Raw genomic sequence first — 25,167 nt, 5'->3', positions numbered from 1 at the left:
ATACACTTAAAATCTCATAATATAAAGAAATGTATCTTTTTTTTTCTTTTCCTTTGCTTATTTCTCTAACCTAAACATATCATTAACTAACCATAAACTTTGTTTTAGTTTTATATATCTATTTTATATTGAAGAATACACAAAAATCAATTTCACTACCACATTTACAATGTTAGCATACACAAAAATCACTGGTTACAATCATTGATAGCTGTTTCTTATAAGCACCAAATATCTATCACAATTTCGAATTGTTTTTCATGATAACAATTCAATATTGATACATTATAAGAAACATTTCCGTTGCTTTTCTCTTTTTATAAATACAAATAATATTAAGCACACCATACCAAGCCCACTGTTTCAGCATCTAATAAACTGCCTACCAAGATCAATGTTTTCAAGTGACAATGGAGAGTATTCATGTTATGTTTCACATTTTTATGTTTTGATATATTTTGCTGCTTAATATCAAATTCAGCAGATGAGTTCTTTCTTATGCATCAAACAATTACATTTTCTGATATTCATTCAAGCTAATTACTGAAAATCAATTACATATTTTCTTTACTAAAATAATACTGTGCTTGATTTCATCAAGTGGTGCAGATCTGTTTTTACACTAACAATGTGCACATTTTTTGAAGAATAAAGTTATTTTTTGTTTTTATTTTTAAGGTGGTGAAGGTGATCCGGGGAGTGTTTTTTTTTTTTTTTTTTTTTTTTTTTTTCAAAAAAGGTACTTTTTACGAATGGGTATCCAAGAAACGTTCAGTATTTTGTCATAAATTAAGATTTTCTTTGACCACTATCAATACTATCAGAAATGAACAATCTACACAATACAAACTAACGGTTTTGTTGCCTTTTTATTATAACTCCAAACTAACCCATAACTACATTTTTCTTTTATTTTGCAAATTTGATTTCCTTTAGTTTATATTGTGTAGCTGAATCAGAAATTGATTGAACTTTTGTCATTTGTAGTTAACATGCTTTCAGCGCAATTAATACAGTGTAATCACACATGATCTACCAAAATAAAAACACTTCAGATAAAGTCTTAAATAGAATTCAGTTCCTTACATGACATCTGATGAAGTCAGTAGAAACATTACAAACTAATACTTGAAAAACAATTTGACATTTACTGTACTACAATAACACATTTGTAAAGAAGTAGAAATCTGGATACCTATTCTGATACCTAATAAAAGAAAGGACACTCTTTGGGGCGGATTTTGATGATAACAAGTCACTAATTAGACATTATAATAAACATTCAAATAATTTAAGAATTTTACCAAAATAAAATTACGTGGTAATCACCCAATTTCTGCCACAAAATTCTGATTGGCAAAACTCATAAACATAAAATATATATTTTCTAATTTCATCTTTTTTACTTTTTACATAATCTGATTTGATGTTTTCCTAAAGATTCAAATCACTGTATTTTGCTGCTTAATATCAAATGCAGCAGATGAGTTCTTTTTTATGCATTAAACAATTACATTTTCTCATATTCATCCAAACTGAAAATCATTATTTTCATATTTTCTTCATTAAAATATCACTGTGCTTGATGTCATCAAGTGGAGCGGATCATTTTCTTTCTTTTTTTTTTTTTCTTTTTTTTTTTTCATTTGTTTACACATTTTTTACAAATGTTTTTGAGAGTCCATACAATGTTATAAGTGTTCAACATTTTTTTTTTCATTTGAATATATTTTGCCTAAGATTCTTAGCCTATATCATTGCATACCAATTTGTTTCTTGAAAGTTAAGTTCACTGTAAAAACATCTGATACACCAAAATCCCTGATACCTGTTTCTTATAAGCGCCAAATAACTATCACTATTTCGATTTGTGTTTCATGAGAACAATTCAATATTGATACATTATAAGAAACATTTCCAGTGCTTTTCTCTTTTTAGCAATACATATAGTTGGTTGCTAATCAGAGGACTTAACTAACCCTATAATTTGCTTTACTTTGTTTTGTATATATATTTTGTATTGTGTGGAATTAACAAAAATTCATATGCAGAAATCTGTTGATTCATTCCAAGAATCCCAATGCGACCAACAAACTTGAAAGATTACAATTTCTTTTTACTATGACCAATAAGAAAACTCAAAAACTAAGTTGTTGGACTCATCCTGATCACCATTTTACAGTATTGTTAACAGTAAGTTTAACATTTTAAGTACAGAACAATATTATGTTTTGATTTTTACAAATTACTATTTTCTGTGACAGATGTTACTTTTTCAATATTGATTGTACGCTCTTTTGTGTTTTTACATTTTGCATAAAATAATATTAAGCACACAATACCAAGCCCACTATTTCAGCATCTAATAAACTTCCTACCAAGACCAATGTTTTCAAGTGACAATGGAGAGTATTCATGTTGTTTCACATTTTTATGTTTTTAAATATTTTGCTGCTTAATATCAAATTCAGACCCCTATTTCCTCCGTGCGATTAAGGTCCTATTTGCCTTGAGGGCGGGCTAAGCCCTCTTTCCCCCCCCCCCAAAGTTGAGAGCCAGGGAAACTTCTCCTCTCAGAAGCGGGAGGGGAGGCCAGGGAGCCTTCCCTCTTTCAACTAAGAGACGGATATCCTTTTGTATGGTTGATCTCCTCCCCCCCGTCTCTGTCGGTTCCGCTTACTCCCTTCGGAAAGAGATCAAGCTTACACAAAACAAAAAAAAATATGTGGAGAGGAAAGCCTTTCTGGGAGGAGAAGTTCATCATGATCACGGATCGACATTCTTTATTGATGCCCCAGGTGGAACTGGCAAAACTTTCCTGTTAAATCTGCTCCTTGCAAAAGTTCGTCTCACAAACAATATTGCCCTTGCAGTGGCATCCAGTGGAATTGCAGCAACACTTTTGGATGGTGGTAGAACTGCTCACTCTATGTTTTCTCTCCCATTGGACCTTACTAGACAGGAAAAACCATTGTGTAATATTAAAAAAGATTCAGCAAAGGCTAAACTACTGCAAAACTGTAAATTAATAATCTGGGATGAAGCAACAATGAGTCACAAAAAAGCTATGGAAGCAGTAGATTCTACACTACAGGACCTAAAAGATAACACACAAATAATGGGTGGAGTGACTTTGGTTTTTGCTGGTGATTTCAGACAAACCCTTCCAATTGTTCCTCGAGGAACCAGAGCTGATCAAATGAATGCATGTCTCAAAAACTCCTATTTATGGCATCATATTAAAACAATGAGTTTAACACTAAACATGCGAGTACATTTACATGCTGATGATGCTGTTGGTGACTTTGCCATTAAACTTTTGCAAGTGGGTAATGGACTTCTGGACAAGGACTCCTATAACCAGATTCAGTTGCCTTTTACAACAATTCAAACAGAAGAGGAATTTATAATGAGAGTTTTTCCAGATCTTCATAATTTGCATACGGATATCAATTGGCTAAGTAGCCGTGCAATTTTAGCAGCAAAGAATGAATCTGTAAATGAAATAAATAGCAGGTTGTTGAATAGATTACCTGGAGAAATCATATTATACAATTCAGTTGATACAATCTGTTCACAGGACGAAGTAACAAATTATCCGACTGAGTTTCTTAATAGTCTTGAACCACCAGGAACGCCTCCACATAGTCTGTTTCTAAAACTTGGAGCACCAATAATGTTACTTCGCAATCTTGATCCACCAAAACTCTGCAATGGCACAAGGCTCACCATAAAGAATATGATGCCTCATGTACTGGAAGCAACAATTATGTCAGGTAAGTATGCAGGAGTACACTGCTTCATTCCCAGAATCCCAATGAGACCACAAGAATTGCCATTTGAGTTTGAAAGGCTGCAATTTCCTGTCAAGCTAAGTTTTGCAATGACAATAAACAAATCACAAGGACAGTCACTAAAAGTTGTTGGGCTCAACCTGTCAAAACCAGTATTTTCTCATGGACAGCTATATGTTGGCCTATCAAGAGTTGGACACCCTGATGGACTCTTCATTCTGGCACCAGATAAAAAAACCAAAAATATTGTATATTCTGAAGCATTAAGATGAAGCATAAATATATAAACATGATTACGAAACTTTTCCCTGAAGCAAAAAATATATAAACAACATGATTACGAAACTTTTCCCTGAAGGAAAAATATATAAAGATGATTACGAAACTTTGCCCAGAAGGAAAAAAATGCGAAATGTGCCATGGAAAAACCCTTTGCGTTACATACATGTGCGAGGGAGTCTTAAAGCTAACTGTACAAAGCAAGGTATACCACCATCCTCCTTCAGATTGGATTGGACAAAAATGAATCGAACCCACAAACTAAAGTTTAAAAATCTGGTACAGTATCCATCATGCCATGGCAATGAATACATTGGACAAGATTAATTTAATGTTAAAAACTCAAGAAATATCTGAAAGTATGTCAAACTTACAAAAAAGAACTACCACCTAAAGTGGAGTAGAGGTAAGGCTCCCCCACATAACCAAAAAAGAAAGCCCCCCCCCCCCCGCCCTACAGGAGACAGGAGCTCCCCTACCATTCTGGGGCAGGGAAGGAGCAAGGAAAACTCTTAAACATAAATTGTCAACGAAGGGTATACACCCTTGGGAGCTAGAAGAGTCTTTTTATACGCATCAACACACAGCGAAACTTAAAAAGATAAAGAGATCAATAGCTATAGCCAGCTGGTCTCATAAACACAGGTGTACACTACACCGAAATTCACTTCAGGTCTGCATTTCCTCCATGCGAATAAGGTCCTGATTCCCCCCCAAGTGCAGGAAAGTTGCCCAACTCCCCTCTGGGTACACTTAAAAAGAAAACTACCCCCTCCCTAAGGCAGGAGAGAGAAGGCTCCCTGCCCCATCTCCTTCGTTGGTCGGATGACTGTCACCTCCCTAGAGCGAGGGATAAAAAAAAAAAGCAAATCACCCCTTCAGTCCTTCCCTAATCTGAGTAGCACGGCTCCCTCCTTCAGGGAGGGAAGGTCAACAGGTGGAGGAAAAATAGTCAACGCAGGGCATACCGCCTGACAAGCTAAAATCGTATTTTTATATACGGCAGACAGTAAGACTATTTGCCTTGGGGGCGGGCTAAGCACTCCCTCACCCCCAAAGTGGGAGCCGGGGAAACTTCTCCTCTCAGAAGCGGGAGAGGAGGCCAGGGAACCTTCTTTTTCCCCTAAAAGAGGGATATCCTTTTGTATGGTTGGTCTCCCCCCCCCCCCCCTGTTGGTACCGCTTACTCCCTCCGGAAAGAGATCAACCTTACACAAAAACAACAAAAAAAAATATGGGTAGAGGGAAGCCTTCCAGAGCCCCCTTCTGGGAGAAGTTCCCCGGCTCCCACCTTTTGGGGAGTGCGCAGCCTGCACTCCAGTCAACCAAATAAATAAAAAATTTACCCATCCCACCTTTGTGGGGAGAGTGCTCAGTCCACCTTCTGAGCCACCATAAAACAAAAGGTTCCTTCCACCAGAAGGGAAGGGAAGTAGAAAGAAAAAATATTTAAAAATACATGGTCAACACATGGTATAGCCCCTGGGGATCTAAAATCACCTTCTTATATACACCGACACACACAGACAGTCTGATTGATTCTTTGTTCCACAGATTATAAGAATAAACTTTTCCCAGAAGGAAAAGTATATAAACAACAGGATTACAAAACGTTTCCCAGAAGGAAAACAATGCGAAATGCGCCACGGAAAAACCCTTTGTGTTACATACATGTGCGAGGGAGTCTTAAAATTAACTTTACAACGCAGGGTATACCACTCACCTCCTTCAGATTGCATTTCACTTCAGGCCTGCATTTCCTCCGTGCGAATAAGGTCCTGACTCCCCCCCCCCAGTTGGTTGCCCATCTCCCCTCCGGGCAAACTTAAAAAAAAAAAATACTCCCTCCCTAAGGCAGGAGAGGGTAGACTTCCTGCCCCATCCCCTTAGTTGGTTGGATGATCAGTCACCTCCCTATACCGAGGGGTAAAAAATAAAAGCAAATCACCCCTTCAGCCCTTCCCTAATCTGCGTAGCAGGGAGGGAAGGTCAACAGGTGGAAGAAAAATAGTCAACGCAGAGCATACCGCCTGACAAGCTAAAATCGCCTTTTTATATACGACAGACAATCAGACTCTGATTGCCTGGACGGCGGGCTGAGCAATGAATGTGGAAGCCGGGGAACTTCTCTCAGAAGGAGGATGGGAGGCCCAGGGAGCCTTTGCTCTCCTCCTAAGAGAGGGATATCCTCTTACTCCCTTGGGAAAGAGATCAACCTTACACAAAACAAAAAATATGGGAAGAGAAGCCTTCCCGGGCCCCCTCCCCCTTCGGGGAGGAGAAGTTCCCCGGCTCCAACCTTTTCTTTGGGGGGGGGCTAAGCCTGTCCTCCAGGCAACCAAATGAAAAAGAAATTTACCCATCCCACCTTTGTAGGAAGTGTGCTCAGCCCACCTTCTGAGCCACTGTGAAAGTTTCCTTCCACCAAAAGGGAAGGGAACGAGGAAGGAAAAGTCTCTGAGAATCTTCATGCAATTTCTTTGACAAAGAAACTGTTTTCACTTGATTCCACACAAAATTTTTATTGCTTTTTCATCTATTGTCTTATATTAGGATTTCTTTATGCATGTTATTTTATTTAAGAGTACTAAATAGCTTTTCAGTTTCTTGAGACTCTTTCACCTGTCTGGATTCTGCAGCAACGTTGTGGAGTGATATGTAAAACATAAATTGGTACTATATAACAATAGGTATGTAGAATTCTAACTCGCCAGTGTTGATCGTTTCAATTATTTACAAATTCACCAGGTCCTAGATATGACCATAAACTGTATCCAAACGTGGGGCTTTGTGAAGTGTGAAGCCACCATTTAATTGCTATTGCTACCAGGTCCACTCTGATCTGGAGTAGTAGTACCTGTTAGGGTCCCAATTATGAGTTAAATAGAAACCAACATTAAATAAACAAATATATTCTAGGAAAAAAAAATGTCACTAGATTGGGCATGAAATAACCTGATATAGTGTTGATATGTCATAAAACAAAATGAACCAACAAATTCACCAATCGACACAATATCAACAAATGTATCTTTCTTTTCCTTATTCTGTGCTTATTTCTTGGTACTAAGCTTATCATTAACTAACCCTGACATTTCTTTTACTTTGTTTTGTGTATATATTTTATTTTGTGTAGAATAACCAAAAAGACATTTAGCTACCACATTTGCAGCGAAATGTTAGCATACATAAAATCACTGGTGACAACCCATGATGTTTTTTCTTATGAACACGAAATAACCAACACGCTTTCCATTGGTTTTTCATGATAACAATTTAATATTGATAAATTATAATAAACATGTCCATTACTTTTCTTTTTTTATCAATAAATATACTTGGTTGATAATTAGAGAACACAATGTTTATTGTAATAAAACTTGTGATCTATAACATCCAATTCTAAAAATTAAACTTTCCTTTCTCAATTGAAACAAACAACATACCCCACACTATGTTCCTAAAAATGAGGATTTTACTATTGCGTTTACATAATTTTTTAGCTATGTTTCTCTTACTTTCAGCATGAGATCATTTTCTACACGTGTTTCATGCATACCACACAAACATTTTACCTCTGACATTTTAAATTTTTTTCCAATTTCCTTTCACCATGAACATTATCATTAGTACAGTTTTCATTTAAAATGAAGCTGTACATGGTTACTATTACTTGGAAAGCAGATCTAAAAAAAAAAAAAAATAACTGTTTTCACTTTGAAAATTTACGATTTATAGATCTCGGATTTGGCCCTTCTTCACCTTTTATCTTACATTTGTAAATATTGTATATATAAACTTTTTTCTTATTTCTCCAATGTTATTTCATTCATGCAATTTCATAATCCACCAACATTGTATAAGATTCAATTCCATTTGACACTTGAAAACAACTTTTTATATAGTAAACAGCATTTATTTCTTTTCAGACATATTCTTATTTTATTTTATTTCCAGTACTATGTTTTATTTCATTTTGTGGACACTCATTTACCTCTCTGGGATGCTGCAGGGAACATGTAGAGTGATATATCAAACAAGAAGTGGTACTTTATGACAATAGGTATCTAGGATTTACACATACCAGTGTTGATAGTTTGAAATATTTACAGACTAACATTTTACACAATATAAACACATGTACCTTTTTTTTTTCTTTTCCTTTGCTTATTTCTCGAACCTAAACTTATCATTAACTAACCCGTAACTTTGTTTACTTTGTTTTGCGTATATATTTTATATTGGGTAGAATTAACAAAACTTAATTTCGCTACCATCATTATTTTTTAGTGACATGCACTGTTAACATCAATAAAATCACTGGTGACAATACTTGATACCTGTTTCGTATAAGCACCAAATAACTATCACTATTTCGATTTGCTTTTTCATGATAATATGTTCATCTTGATACATTATAATAAACATTTCCATTCACTGGTCGTTTGCTTAGCTTAGCTTTACATCATTTTTTCACAATGTTTCTCTACTTGCTTTCAGCATGAGAGCAGATCATATTCTAAACGTTTCATGCATATCACACAAACTTATAATATTTGATCAACATTTGACTAACAATTTTTTGCCAATTTCCTTCAACATTCTCATTACAATTAGTACAGTTTACATTTTGTCGTTAAAATGAAGCTGTACATGTTTCCTATTACTTGGAAACCAGATTTGTAAAAATCCCATTTTTTTTTTCACTCTGAGAATTTTCATTATATTTCTTTGACCAACGATTTGTTTTCAATGGACTTGATAAGTGCTAATATAGAGAGAAGAGAAACAGGGTGAGAGAGAGGCAGAAGAGAAAGTTGTTCTATCCTCTTTCCCAAATTTGACTACTGTGCGCGTTTGAACTCTCATCCTCGAGTTGCCTATTAGCCTTGATAAGTGCTAATATAGATAGAAATACCTATTCTGATACCTAATAAAAGAAAGGACACTCTTTGGGGCGGATTTTGATGATAACAAGTCACTAATTAGAAATTATAATAAACATTCAAATAATTTAAGAATTTTAACAAAAATAAAATTACATGGTAATCACCCAATTTCTGCCACAAAATTTTGATTGGCAAAACTCATAAACAGAAAATATATATTTTCTAATTTCATCTTTTTTTTTTTTTTTTTTTTTTTTTACATAATCTGGTTTGATGTTTTCCTAAATATTCAAATCACTATATTTTGCTGCTTAATATCAAATACAGCAAATGAGTTATTTTTTATGCATCAAACAATTACATTTTCTCATTCATCCAAACTAATCACTGAACATCAATTTCATAGTTTCTTCGCTAAAATATTACTGTGCTTGATGTCATCAAGTGGAGCAGATCATTTTTTTTTTCATTTGTTCACACATTTTTCCAATTTATATATATTTTGTCTAAGATTCTTAGCCTATGTCATTGCATACCAAGCTGTTTATTAAAAGTTAAGGTTCACTGTAAACACATATGTTACACCAAAATAAAAACGCTTCAGATAATGTCTTGATATTCAATTCAGTTTCTCACATGACATCTTATGAAGTTAGTAGAAATGTTACAGACTTTTGAATCTCAAACATTTTCAATACTGAGCACTGATATTTTCTTTTTTGGAATATAAGCACATTCATGATTTTTTTTTTTACAAACGTCAACAAATTTCACATTGTGTAGCAATGTACTGAAACAATTATAAAAATATTTGTTTTTATTTTGGATGATGCAGGGCATCCGGAGAGAGATGTTTCTAACAAAATGAAAGTATAATTTTTAGCAATAGGTATCTAGGAAAAGGCCACTACATATGTTATAAATTCCAAATTTCCACAACCTGGCAAATACTGGTACACGCTAGCAAATTTAGATTTGCAATTACAGAATATGATTCTAATTTTTTCCTTTGCTCTTTATTCTAACACTACACTAAGTTTACTGTTTTATTTCGCTACAGTTGATATTGTGTAGAACAATAAGAAAATCATAGTGAACAATGCATTCAACAAAATTTCATACACATTTCTAGATACCTATATCTAATAAGTTCAAAAGAAAGGACACACTTAGGGAGGTATTTTGGTGGTCAAGTCACTAAATAGAGATTAGCTGGTTTCCCGGCATAGCCCAGGATGTAATAAAGATTGACTGAAATACATGTTCTAGCTGGTTTCTAGGCGTTGCCAGGGATGTAATATAGACACATTATGTTGTATATTACCTGTTCTCTTCTCCCTAAGGTAAAACAATTTCATATACATGCTGTAAATTACCTACGCTAGGGATAAAACATGAACAATACCAGTCCTAGGGTAGATAAAACAAATAATACATAGAGATGAAAGATTCCTCTCCCCTAAGAATAAAACATATATTCAATATCTGCTTTTGTTTTTTCATTGTTTATACGGTCCCGAGCAACGCCGGGTAGCCCTGCTAGTCTATATATATAAAAGCCAAACGTCTGTGTGTATGTATGTATGTTTGTTTGTAACGCTAAAACTTTTGAAAGACGGAACCAAACTTGACAAATTTGGTATCATATCGAAGCCCCATCACCCGGATGACAAATATCGAAATTTCACGTCAAACGGACCACTAGAAGTTGGTCAACTGATCAGTTATCTTCGAGGGGGGCCCCCAAAAAACCTGTCATTATCTTCTATATATATAAAAGACAAATGTTTGTTTGTAACGCTAAAACTTGAGATAAAAGATTCCTCTCCCCTAAGAATAAAACATATGTTCAATATCTGCTTTTGTTTTTCATTGTTTATACGGTCCCGAGCAACGCCGGGTAGCCCTGCTAGGCTTATATATAAAAGGCAAAATGTGTGTGTTTGTATGTCTGCCAAAAACTTCTTCACCCTCAACTCCTCCATATTTTTTTTTTACAAGGAGGGGGTCGCTTTTTTCGTCGACATTTTCGCAAGTCATTGTCTCCCTTGGACTGACTACGCTTAATTTAATTGCTCTCGACTTCCACTTGCGCTATGCACGCATCGGCTAAGATGTTACTTTTTTTTTTCTCCTTCATGTTACAGATTTGAGTCTGCCCTGCCTACTACCACTTTTTTTTCCCCTTTAACACTTCTCTCCACCCAAACTGCCTACTGTTGTTTTGATCCCCCCCCTGCTACCACTTTTTTTTATCCCCCCCCCGGGGTTCCTTACTACACCACCTACAGACACCCTGCCAATGCCGAATACCCATGCTAGTTTAATATAAAATGCTAATTCGGTTTGAAAAACAAGTAATGTTGAACGCTACCAGAGAACAAAAAAAATGGCTGCAGTGTCTGTCTACATTTTTTGAAGTTTCAATAATCACTTCAAAATAAGAAATAAAACAAAATGGTGGTAAGAACTCGCCCAATAAATATCACAGTAGCATTTATTGGGTGGGTTTTTACCACCAATTTGTTTTATTTCTTATTTTAAAGTCTTTGTCGAGTCTTCAAGGACATCGCGGCCATTTTTTTTCTTGTTTTTCGAACCAAATAAACATTAAATAAAAAACACGAAAATTTATCTAGTTAGGTAGGAAAATAACTTATCTTGCCTTTGATAACATTTATTTATTTATTTTTTTACAAACCCCAAATCTGTGTAGGCATAAAAAATGTTCTTCTTACACTAGCAAAGATGCCATCCCTAGGTCGGAGATCATGTTAGGTTTGGTCATAATCGGTCTAGTGGTGTGGGCTGTAGGAGAGTATATATATATATATATATATATATATATATATATATAGGCTATAACCTTGACCTTGAAAAATAATGCTCACCATCCATACATGGGGTACCATCATCATGCCAGGTTTGGTCGATCGGTCCAACGGTGTGGACTGTAGGAGAGTTGTACACAAACACACAAATGCAACTACTTATATATATATATATATATATATATATATATATATACTTCAGAATAGTTTTTTTTAACAATCAGTTGGTATGGAAACCTGTGATTATAAGGTTTACAAAATATCACTGGCAGTAATATTATATAAGTTATACCATCTAAATAAGAATTGCTCGATATAAAGATAGAGCAAATAAATTAAATTGTGATTCAATGAATTTCAAAAAACCTTTATTGAAATGAAGTGGTTGAGTTTCATATCAAAGATTTTTATTATTCTAAGCAAGACAAAGAATACTTTAGTATATTAATCTCCTTAACCTGTAGGGTTTCGATATCTTCCATCTCATCAGAGAAGGGAAAAAAGGAGCTGCTAGAAAGGACTTGGCCTGCCTTGATAGAGTTCAAAATAGACTTCGTAGCCTCGTAGGAGATGTCCTTTTCTCTTCCTTGCAACCTTTATCTCACAGAAGAGATGTTGCGAGTTTGTCTCTGATGTATCGTTATTTTCATGGAAAGTGTTCGAATGAGCTTCAATCTATGGTCCCCCCTCGCCAAACTTTCACAAGAAACACTCGTCTAGCTGTAAACACTATCAATAATTCCCCCCACTCTTTATCTGTGCCTAAACCTAAACGTAGATTCCATGAACAAAGCTTCTTTCTTAGAACTGCACGCCTGTGGAATTGTCTTCCGTTTTCCTGCTTTCCGGCTGACTACAATATGGTTGTGTTCAAGTCTAACGTAAATAAGTTCTTGATGAGCCGTTCCATATAAGTTATCAACTTTACCAAATTTTCATTACTAATGATTACTATAATGTCCAATTTCTACTGTACACTCTTTAACCCTTATCCTTGAGTGGCCTCTTGGCCTTGATAATGAGTTGATACCTATGAAAAAAAAAAAAGAAAAAGTCTGTGAACAAGTTCTAATTGAATCGTCCCCCTAAGTAATCCAAGTTACAAAATTCCCACTGTTTACTATGCTAAAATCACAATGACTAATGTATACCTATTAACCCTTATCCTCGAGTGGCCTCTGGGCCTTGATAAGTGGTGACACCCATGTAAAAAAAAAAAAAAAAAAAAAAAAAAAAGAAAAAAAGTCAGTGAGACATGGAAAGTCAAAGTCAACATAATTAATTTATCAGAAGTCCTGTAGCAAGAGGATTTGCAGAAAAGGATCTGAAAATTGTAGGTCCAGATTGCTTGGTAAAATCCATGGAAGGCGTTCTTTACAGTAGTTGGGTAATAAGGTCCAAGTTATATATTGGGTAATCCGCATAGCTGTGTAGATGTCCGAATCGGGCAAGTGCTTGTATAAATTTGTGGGTCCAGCGAAAATAATTCAAAGTCTGGTGGAATCCTTTTCATTAGAAGTCTATATTTTTATTAGTGGGGCGAGGTGTTAGTTGTAGGGAGAGTAGGTAGTGATGAATGTTCACACATATCCATCGTAACTTGCTTTTATTCAGGTAGAGAATTGCATCAGGAGTGAGATATCTACCATTTTTCCAACGACCTTATAAGAAAATACTTTTGTGTAGGCATTAAAAATGTTTGTTAAATATTTATACAGGAGTCATTTCGAGTTAAAATTTATTTAATTTTACGCATCTAAAACTTGAGAAATGCATGTTTAAAAAGAAAAAGATGTAAACATTGATTAAATACTATTCATCATGGCTGCCTTGCTGAAGTTTTACTGGAAATTTAAATCAATAAATATTTACTTTATTACTACCAACAGTGGAAGATTTTTTTTCTTTTAGAAAACAAATAAAAAGAATCGTTTTTGGCATCGGAAAATAGGCATAAATTTTTTCAATACCGACTCCGATACCCCAAAAAGTTAAGATTTTTCTGTCTTGATCAATCGTCAGAACACTAAAAAATACAAATTCAAAAACTGATGAGTAATATATGGATAAATTCTGACTTAAAACAGCAATTCTTCCCCCTTTGTCAAAAATATAGCTTCTGGAATGTGAGGACTAAAGGATGATATAAGAGAAGTAAAAGTTACAAGGCTGCCAAAAGTAAACCCATCGTCAATTTTCTGATCCCCATTCGTGACTTTAAAATTTATTTCTACCTATTTGTGATATTTACATAGTGTTGAAAAGTAATATTTTTTTTCTTTAAAAATTTTTTTTTTTGTGATATTTACATAGTGTTGAAAAGTAATTTTTTTTTTCTTTTGAAATTATTTTTTTTTGTGATATTTACATAGTGTTGAAAAGTAATTTTTTTTTTCTTTTGAAATTATTTTTTTTTGTGATATTTACATAGTGTTGAAAAGTAATATTTTTTTTCTTTTGAAATTTTTTTTTGTGATATTTACATAGTGTTGAAAAGTAATTTTTTTTTTCTTTTGAAATTATTTTTTTTTGTGATATTTACATAGTGTTGAAAAGTAATTTTTTTCTTTTAAAATTATTTTTTTTGTGATATTTACATTGTTGAAAAGTAATATTTTTTTTCTTTTGAAATTATTTTTTTTTTGTGATATTTACATAGTGTTGAAAAGTAATATTTTTTTCTTTAAAAATTTTTTTTTTGTGTGATATTTACATAGTGTTGAAAAGTAATATTTTTTTCTTTTAAAATTATTTATTTTTTTTGTGATATTTACATAGTGTTGAAAAGTAATATCTTTTTTCTTTTAAAATTATTTTTTTTTGTGTGATATTTACAGTGTTGAAAAGTAATATTTTTTCTTTTAAAATTATTTTTTTTTAATTATTTTTTTTTTTTTGTTATTTAGTGTTGAAAAGTAATATTTTTTTCCTTTTAAAATTATTTTTTTTGTGATATTTACATAGTGTTGAAAAGTAATATTTTTTTCTTTTAAAATTATTTTTTTTTGTGTGATATTTACATAGTGTTGAAAAGTAATATTTTTTTCTTTTAAAATTATTTTTTTTTGTGTGATATTTACATAGTGTTGAAAAGTAATATTTTTTTCTTTTAAAAAATTTTTTTTTTGTGATATTTACATAGTGTTAAAAAGTAACTTTTTTATTTTAATTATTTATTTTTTTGTGATATTTACAGTGTTGAAAAGTAATATTTTTTTCTTTTTAAAATTATTTATTTTTTTTTGTGATATTTAGTGCATAAAATTTTCTGATGTAATTTTTTTTTCTTTTCTTTGCGGCAGAAACCCTCCAGCCTCAAATTCGGGTGAGTAAAAAAGCAAAACAAAAAAAAAAATGTACCACTGATTCTATATTTATCCTTTGTTATTTCATTGATCTAGGCTTCTCTTTCTCTCTGATTTTGAATTTCTATCTTCTCATTCTCTCCGTCTCTTTTTTGTTCGTATTCTATTTGCTATATCTCGCTTTAACTTTTTTCTTTCTTATATATATATATATATATATATTAGTGTTCCCTATCTTGGGTTGAGCATATCGGGAAGTGATATACAAACTGCCATTAACGTATTAAGTAACGCTTAATGTGTAAACAAATCGTGTGGAAGCATCTGGACAACGTCAAAACATCGTTAATTCATTGCCCATCTTTGAGGTTCGATTTTGAGCTAACGAGGAAAGAACCAAACACCTTTTTTTAGAGGAATTTATGTTCAGACTATTAAGAATGTCTAGGAACAAAAAACATTCAATTTCCAATAGTGCGACATGTTTTTTTTTTTTTTTGTTTTTTTTTGGTCGCCTTAGACCAATACCTAAATCTCTGCTTAAAAGTTCAATAACTCAAAACAGTTAATTTTCAGAGGGTTTAAACATGATTTATGGATTCCTTGTGTGGAAAACCTTGTCCATGCAAATTTTCAAGGTCCTACCTACTGTAGAAATTGATTTATGCTCAAAAACGTAATTTCGCAAATTTGCGCCTCAATTCGATATACGTAAAATACCAAAATTGCGATATTTCTGGAACCGCTTAGTTAAAAGCTCAAATTTTTAGGATTCTCTAGCTTTTATGATACCAATATATGGTGAAAGTTTGCAAAAAATCTGAGCGGTAAGGGTGTCAAAGATGTTTTTTTTTATTTATTTGAGATGAAATTACCCTAACGATTACTACAATATTGTCCCATTGATTACTGTACACGCAATAACCCTTATCCCCGAGTGGCCTCCGGGCCTTGATAAGTAATGACTTCCATGTAAAAAAAATTTAACAATTTTAGTCAAGTTTTTTTTTTTTTTCCTCTGTATATAGTTGAATTTTCTTTTGTAATTGTAGACATTTTAGAATGTATGCAAGTGCTAAGTTTGTGATAGGTTAAATTCAGAAACATCAGAATTAGATTGGACAGCTTTTGAAAGAAATAACGTCAGTTAAAATTGTAGTTATTATCATCGATATGGTTGAAGTTTTGTGACTTGCTTCTTTGGGGAGTACTTCAAATGGATTCAGTAACTGAACAATTTTTTGAACAAGTCCCCATTGGTAAGTTAAGGTAGGAATCTTATAGCATTCCAAATTCTTGTATGAAAAATGAACAAATCTCTTAAAAGAAATTTCCTGTTTGTATGAATCATTCTGCTTCACGTACGCCACGAAAAAGTTCTTTCTGATTGATGTGTACCAGTTAAAAATATTCTGTTATTCTGAAAAACAGCCAAGTTTGTTTTTGTTGAGACATTATGTTGAACAAAGATGATGATGAAGAATCGGTACAGTTCCGATCTTGAGTGTTGAGTAATTCCTAGTAATAAAGATGGCGGCAAAGAATCAAATGCAGTTTTGATCTTGAGTGTTGAGTAATTCGTAGTCACAAAGATGGCGGTGAAGAATCAAATGCAGTTTTGATCTTGAGTGTTGAGTAATTCGTAGTCACAAAGATGGCGGTGAAGAATCAAATGCAGGTTTGTGACAGAGACGACGGCGAACTGATTGGATCCAAAATTTGACAATTTTTATAGTAACTTTGGAAGCTTCTGATTGGTTGATTTTTTTAACTTGTAGTTATAAAAATGATTTTTGAAATCATAGACAAAAACAGTGTAACAGTTTGCTTATTTTAAAACTCGTGAACATTAATCAGAAGGAACTTTTTTTCTGGCCATTCAGCGTAAAGCAGAACAGTTTGCACAAACCAGAAATAAATCATTTGTAAACAATCACGGCGTTAACTTGAACAAAGCCAATACAAAAATAAAATAAAGATGTTAAAACAATAAAAAACCAACTGTATTTATGCAGTGTACTTTTTGGAAACCTGTTTCTTAACATACTTTCACCTAACAATTTAATAAACAATACCAAACAAGTGATTTGTGCCACAAACATTGAAGGAGGACAACTGAAGTTTTTTCTTTGTATGTGTTTGACTGAGAAAGGAGTGAAGGGAACCACCTCAAATGGATGAACGTAATCGGTGCCAAGCAAAGAATTCAACGGAATCGCAAAGAAATACCAAAAAATTTCAATTATATCTATCTATCTATCTATCTATCTCACTATATATATATATATATATATATATATAATAAATATATATATATATATACATATATATATAATGTATGTATATGAGTCCGTAACGTCATACTTATGTCTTGTCCTCAAAATATAATTAAAAACAAATGCCGTCTTTAAAAATATATTGAGATAAGAAATTTTTACGTCAGTTTCATGATTTATGTTTTCGTAGTAATGTTGTAATATCTCAAAATAAAACTAACTAAAAACCCTGTACCAACGTATCTTTTATATGAAAGCTGCAGGAAGTATTTCCATTCAATTAGCACCACTAATACACGTGAAATAAACAAGTAGACCATTTGAGATAGAACCGTTGATTGATTAAACAATAAGAGAAAACCCTAACAAACTTATCAACGTATAATTCATTAATCTTACGAGATGAATCTTTTTTGTCTTGTTTTGTTTGTTGTAGTTTTTGTAATAACATAGGATTTTTCTTATCGGGTCGTATAATTATGGAAACAACAGATTTTAGAAAATAACATGGCACCGCTGACAAAAAGAGAGAATTACGTCGGAGTCACCAGTTTAATGTTTTCTATGCTGACGAAATAGTAATTTCATGTGCTTCTATAGAGTATATTAATTGAATAATAATCAGTGCCAAGCAAAAAATTCAACGGAATCGCAAAGAAATACCAATTGTATGAAGAACTCTATCATTGATAACATGCAGCTCTTTCTTTTATTAAAATTGATGTTGAACATGTACGTTTACTTAATTACATCGCCATGATAAACAAAGTGAAAAACATTACATAAAATTATTACATATTCTTGAGGATAGCATTTAAGAAGTACATGGTGTAAAGAGCTGACATTTGGATATAGCATTCTACAATATGTATTGATTAGGCATGCAAAATTTCAGATCTTCTAATAGTTTTAGTGATATACGATTTTGAAATTAGTATGTTTATGACATTTGGTACTTTATTTCTGCCACCAAAATTGAATATATCGGCATTTTAATCGACATAATCAAGTAACTTGCAGCTGGAATTGTTTTAAAAAAAAATGGGCAGAATAATCATTATGTATAGAATTATATTGAATGCTCATATTTACTGTCATTTAATTCAGTTTTATTTGATGATACTTTAAAAATTGTCCATCAGTGCAGTTTTTCTTTTATAAATGATGCTCACTTTTTACACCTCAAAAATTAAATTTAAATTAGAAATAATTGTACATTTAATTCCTACTAGACTACCCGTGACCCGTTGGGTCAGTATGTCATATTAGCTATGGAATTCATGTATGAACGTGACACTTGTGATGTAAAGAAAATAGTTTTTTTTTTGTTTTTTTTTTGACATAACAGAAACATTTCTATGAAAGTATATTAAAATGAAAAAAGAATATAGATAGATTTCTATGAGTCGTTCTGTTTATTATAATTGATTATTTAAAAAAAAAAAAAATTTACAGTTACTGAATTATAAGTGGTTGGCCATACTTATAGGTAAATGTGCACTGAACAGATACCATAATACTTATTATAGTTAAATTCAAATTTTGATATATCTGCATTTTTTTACATCGTTCATTTCTGTATTTTCTGTATTACGTTTAAGTTATTTTAAACCCCACTCTTCCCATGTTAAATAATAATTTCGAAATAATAACGTTAATATTTCAGTGCGTAGGTCAAAATCTGCAAAAGAAGCAGTTTGTGTTTATTTGTTTACGTTGTTATGGGTTAATGTTTATGTGCGCGCACGCGCAACCAGGTGTCGTAAACCGGAAAGTGGGTTACATACATCGTTACAAGGTCATTTGAGTTTTATAATTATATAGATTGTCTTATACTAGAAGTGATGAAAGCATCTTTTGTGATATTTTTACTGTTTTTTTTTTGTCAGTTGGTTTCAAAGTTGTCATGTTGTAATTTACGCATGTTCGTGCTTCTTCACACACTGCAGAGTAGCGTATCCTGATTCTGCTTTATCATCAGTGGGAAGTAGATGTAGAATCCAATTCTAAATATTTTTTATGCCAGTCTTTTAAAATTAATATTTGAATCATGGGTCTAGGAAAGTAGACGTACACAAGTTTTTATCATTTATATAGGACTAGCAGGGGATACCTGGCTTTGCACGGGTGTTTAGAGGTGTGTGTGGTTTTGGATAAATCAAAACAAACGAATGATAAAAAAATCGTTTTGGTAGGTAAGTAGGAAGAATCGAAGTCGAAGCCTTGAGGCGCAGTTCGAAAATAATAAAGTGTGAACGTTAACCGTTCGACCAAGAAATAGTAACGGAAAGATGTTTGAATTGACAGGTGCCCGCAATAAAGTTAACGCCGTTACTTCTATTTGACCTCATTAATGAGGTCAAATAAAGTAACTGAGTTAACATTTACTGCGTGGGGGGGGGCGTTTTTTTTTTTTTTTTTTACTCAACTTTTTGGTTTGTTTTGTTTCCCCAAAATGTTGGAGAAACCAGCTCCCCATCAAAAGGGGATTACCCAAATTGAATAGCAATCGTCTGATATAAGGAGTTTTCCTCGCATTAAGACTGATTGCTACGTTTCCTGGCGCAATTGCCGAGAACAGTGCCTTAGCTTTGAATTAGTTTCGCTTTTTATACAAAAAAGCCGAATCAACACGTGAGAAGCCAAAATAGCAATAATTTTGTCAAAATCGACGTAAATAAATCTAGATGCTACACGCGTTCCCAAATCGTAGATATTATTATATAGGGGGTATATGAACGCTTCTAAGCGATAGTAACCCCCTTCCCGGGGACCGTTGGCGAAAAAAGCCTTTTCGAGATATACAAAAATGTGCGCGTCGCATTTGCCTTGTATATATATATATAGATGAATATCTTGTTTCGATTGACAACCTGAATTGTTCAACAATGGTAAGGATTCCACTAAAGTCGGAAAAAGAATTAAATTGGGCAATAGATAACTTTGTAGCATTTTGATGTTCTGTGACTAGCTTCTTTGGTGATTTCTTCAAATGGACTCAGGAACTGTATATTTTTAGAATAAGTCTACATTGGTAAGTTGATATTGTAGGAATTTTATCAGCTGTTGTTTTTTTGTTATTCTTAATTTATTTTCAACATATAATATGTTGAATTCTAACATGTTGTCGCATGAGTTTGTTTTTCCAAATTAAGCTGATCCTGTATTTCAGTTAATTTGCTAATCTTCTATATATATATATACATATATATATAAAAGCGAAAATGTATGTATGTATGTATGTATGTACGCTTTTCCTCGATGTCCACAAAAGGCTTCTTTCAGAGAAGCGCTTGCTCGGTTCACTTCTTAAAACTTTTTATATCATCTATAAATTGTAATATTTAAGAGTTACCCACGGAGCTCGCCTGTCTATTTAATTTTATTGACTTTCAAACGTTAATTATTCCACATTTCCCGCATCGGCACACGTTACATTCGGTTTTCGGTATAAAAAAAAAAGAGAAACTCGACTCTAATTACAGGCCGAAAGCAAGTTGTCTCAAGAGAGCTAAGTAACGTTTGTTCAATGTCGACTTCGTCATATCAGACTGTAGCTTTCATTTCGCTCCTCCTAATAAACAGAGAGCGGGTTTTTAAAAACAAACAAACCGATTTATTCACCTCATTCAAAACTGTCCCCGCACAAAATGCTAACTGTTGAATACCTATCGCCGTCACGTCAATCAAAAACACGCACCTGTTTTTTTTTTTTTTTTTAAACACTTGAAGGCTTCGTTTTTTTTTTTTCACGGGCACCTGTATTTTTTTTTTTTTTTTTTTTTTTTTTTTTTTTTTTTTTACATTTTCGGGTTTTTTTTTCACATACCACGAAAAACACCCGGGCAACGCCGGGTACCCCTCGCTAGTTGCTAATAAAAAGCAATTAAAGTGAGACTATTTCTGTTAAATAATGTAATGGTTGCCTTCACAGCCTGAGTTACAATGTATGAAAGTTATTCTAAATCACATTTCCTGACACCAGCAAACTATATTTGTTTCTGAATCCGGCAAGACTAAAAAAAAAAAACTTTATTAAAGATACTCATCCAGAACATTGTGCAATTCTTTACCTAATCTTTGCACCTGTCTGCGCACCAGGGAATGGAACATTAAACACAGATCTGCACTGTTCAGTTATTTGAAAACCAATGACCTATCAAACTCTGAAAGGGAGCATTATCTGTTGTAGCTGTCCAAATGTCTGTAGTTCATGAAATGCAGCTAATTTCAGCAAGAGACAATTAAAGTTTTGTTTTACTTTTGTAAATATATCGAAAATTATTTTGCAGTGAAGTACTTTATAGCAGACGAGAATGGATCTTTGGCACCAAAAAATGATACAGTAAATAACATTTTTTGCATCCCTCTGCCTGTTCTACAAGTATTATAATGGTGAATGCTCTGATGAACTGCAAGCACTTGTACCCCCACGACGTGAACACCCTCGACAGACCCGACAAGCTGCAAAATCCCACCCCCACACTGTAGAGATCCCTAGATATAAAAGATCTTTCTACTCCAGTAGTTTCTTCTCCAGAACTGCTAGACTTTGGAATTCCATTCCAGGTCACTGCTTCCCCAACTGTACTGACATGCATAAGTTCAAGTGCAACGTGAACCAACATCTCGCTGCTCTAATCCCTACATAGTACCCCAGTAGATGTTTCCCCTGATAGTAGCCCCCTACACCAAAATGGCAATGTGCCTTGTTTGGGGTGAAAATATAATTAAAAAAAAAAAAAAAAAAAAAAAAAAAAAAAACATATACTGAAGATATATCTCCTCTTGGCTAAAAATCAATAAAATAATTTATTATACATTTTAATAAATGTATCACGATATATATATATATATAGTCGGCCACATACAGTACTGTTTCGCTGTTCATCAATGCGGCTAGACAAGCAACTACTTCAAGCCAGGATCGAAACCCGCCCAAACGACAAACGACAGTCCGAGTTTCTAACCGTTGCGCTATTTAGCTGCTACTTTTTATTGCTACATAAATGTTTAGGTAACGCTACATATTTCTGAGTATGTTTTCAGTCAACGTTTGTAAAAACAACATCGCCTTATGTCTCTAATTCGTAATCTTTTTTTCTTTTTCTCTTTGGAAAATCAGATGTTTCATTCAACTATGTGGGTGATTGGATTTTCATTCTCAATAGACTTTTTTTTTTTTTCTTAAAGTAAATTTGAAACTCTGATTTCCGTAATTGAAATCCAGGTTTCCGGTGTTGAATGGCAAGACATGACCCAAGTGCCACATGTGGCTCACATCCTTGAAACCTCGGTCTGATCTGATTCGTTGCGCATAAATTGCATTTCCTGTGGTGCACTTAAAACATTTTGCAAATTAGCACCAAATGCGTTCTGTCAGGATTTTTAATTATCTGAACTTGGAGTCTATATCATCATCATCATCATAACCATCATCGTCATAACCATCATCGTCATAACATAATTGTCATAACCGTCATAACATAATTGTCATAACCGTCATAGCATAATTGTCATAACCGTCATAGCATAATTGTCATAACCGTCATAGCATAATTGTCATAACCGTCATAGCATAATTGTCATAACCGTCATAGCATCATTGTCATAACCGTCATAGCATCATTGTCATAACCGTCATAGCATCATTGTCATAACCGTCATAGCATCATTGTCATAACCGTCATAGCATCATTGTCATAACCGTCATAGCATCATTGTCATAACCGTCATAACATCATTGTCATAACCGTCATAACATCATTGTCATAACCGTCATAACATCATTGTCATAACCGTCATAACATCATTGTCATAACCGTCATAACATCATTGTCATAACCGTCATAACATCATTGTCATAACCGTCATAACATCATTGTCATAACCGTCATAGCATCATTGTCATAACCGTCATAGCATCATTGTCATAACCGTCATAGCATCATTGTCATAACCGTCATAGCATCATTGTCATAACCGTCATAGCATCATTGTCATAACCGTCATAGCATCATTGTCATAACCGTCATAGCATCATTGTCATAACCGTCATAGCATCATTGTCATAACCGTCATAGCATCATTGTCATAACCGTCATAGCATCATTGTCATAACTGTCATAAAATCGTTATAACATCATCATTGTCATAACCGTCATAAAATCGTTATAACATCATCATTGTCATAACCGTCATAAAATCGTTATAACATCATCATTGTCATAACCGTCATAAAATCGTTATAACATCATCATTGTCATAACCGTCATAAAATCGTTATAACATCATTGTCATAACCGTCATAATCGTTATAACATCATCATTGTCATAACCGTCATAAAATCGTTTTAACATCATCATTGCCATAACCGTCAGCATCAATCATAATCATCAACATCATCGCCACCATCATCATCACTATCATTATGATATCACTGTCATAACATCCTCATCAACATCAAGGCCCCTTCCCTCAGTTTGGCGGAAGAGTCCCCCCCCCCCGAGTTTGGTAAGATACACCTGAAGATTAGTAGTTACATTAACCAAAACCTTGAGATAACATTGAGATGTGAATAATTCAATAATACGAATTTTCAATCTTCTCATAATATTCTTCATCATTTTGACTAATAATCTAACCATCTCGTTGATCTTTATTCTCAAAACATTGGGTAGGTTTTTTTTTTTTTTTTTTTTTTTAAAGACACCAAAAATAAAACTAGCATTTTTTTTTAAGTAAGGCAGATGTATCTTTTAATGGTTCGCCATTTAAAGCTCGTAAGTATCATCGTCAATGCATTCATTGGGATGTTAAATGTAGTTTATGAATATTTTTGCTGATGAGGAGACTTTGTTTAAAAAAAACTAAATGATAAAATTATTGTCCAAGACTTCTTGTCTATTTCAATAAAAACATTGTTTCCGAAATGATCGTACAATTTATTGATTTTACTTGTTCTTCCTTGTGAAACCGATTTTTAATTGTAATTACATATTATCAATCATCTTTCTCAATATTAAAATAGCTCTAGGATATATATATGCCTATCGAGCTTATATAGCTACATTACAACGAGCACTGTTTTCTTTTATTTTAATTGCATTAATGAATTTACTAATACATTAAAATATACTCTGCTCTTTAGACTGTTGTTCTTATCTCCTTATATATATATATATATATATATATATATATATATAGGGACCCCAAAAAACGGGCCTCAACTCTAATTAGGCCCCGTTTCTTAGTGTTTTGTCCAAATGAAATGAAACTTTGGTCATAACTAGTTTATTATATTCAAAACATCACATCAAAACACTAGGGTCTTTGGCCTTTTTTTCTCCGTTGACTGTAAAATGCTCAGAAAAACAAGTGAATGTCCTGTTTTTTTTTTTTTTTTTTTTTTTTTTTTTTTTTTAAGGGAGGGGGTCACCCTGTATATATATGATGGATTCTCTCATCGAAGATGGATAAATGAGCGCTCAGCATGCAATTTTCAGCAGATTCTAAGCTCTGTAACCCTGCATGTATAATTACATTCCTCCAGACCTCTGGCATGCTCCTTTGCAGATGGTGAACTTGCATATGCTCGTTGGTCAAAGATGCCTTCTCGAGTGAACAGATAACGTGACTTTGCTGCGTACTTTGAAACCACAGGGGACATACATATTAATTCTTGGTGATGAGGAGACAGTATCCAAAATCTTTTATTTGTCATTATTAAATAAATAAATGGATATCGTTTCCGAAACGATCGTACACTTTGTTTTATTTCTCCTTTTGAAAC

General features: G+C 33.3%; 1 protein-coding gene across 1 annotated transcript in view; it reads left to right on the top strand.

The window, feature by feature from the left end:
- LOC145265356 (carbohydrate sulfotransferase 11-like) overlaps positions 1-25,167 on the top strand; it is a 208,174-nt gene that overhangs the window by 141,564 nt on the left and 41,443 nt on the right. Inside the window, exon 3 of the mRNA XM_080121129.1 lies at positions 15,096-15,118. Within this exon, the coding sequence (XP_079977255.1) occupies positions 15,096-15,118 (23 nt within the window). The remainder of the gene's footprint in view (positions 1-15,095; positions 15,119-25,167) is intronic.

This window comes from Euprymna scolopes, chromosome 40 (assembly GCF_053919585.1).
Source record: "Euprymna scolopes isolate OS-2025 chromosome 40, ASM5391958v1, whole genome shotgun sequence".
NCBI classification, from domain to species: domain Eukaryota; kingdom Metazoa; phylum Mollusca; class Cephalopoda; order Sepiida; family Sepiolidae; genus Euprymna; species Euprymna scolopes.
The sequence above is the reverse complement of the archived record's forward strand: the minus strand, read 5'-3'. Positions and strand labels throughout refer to the sequence as shown.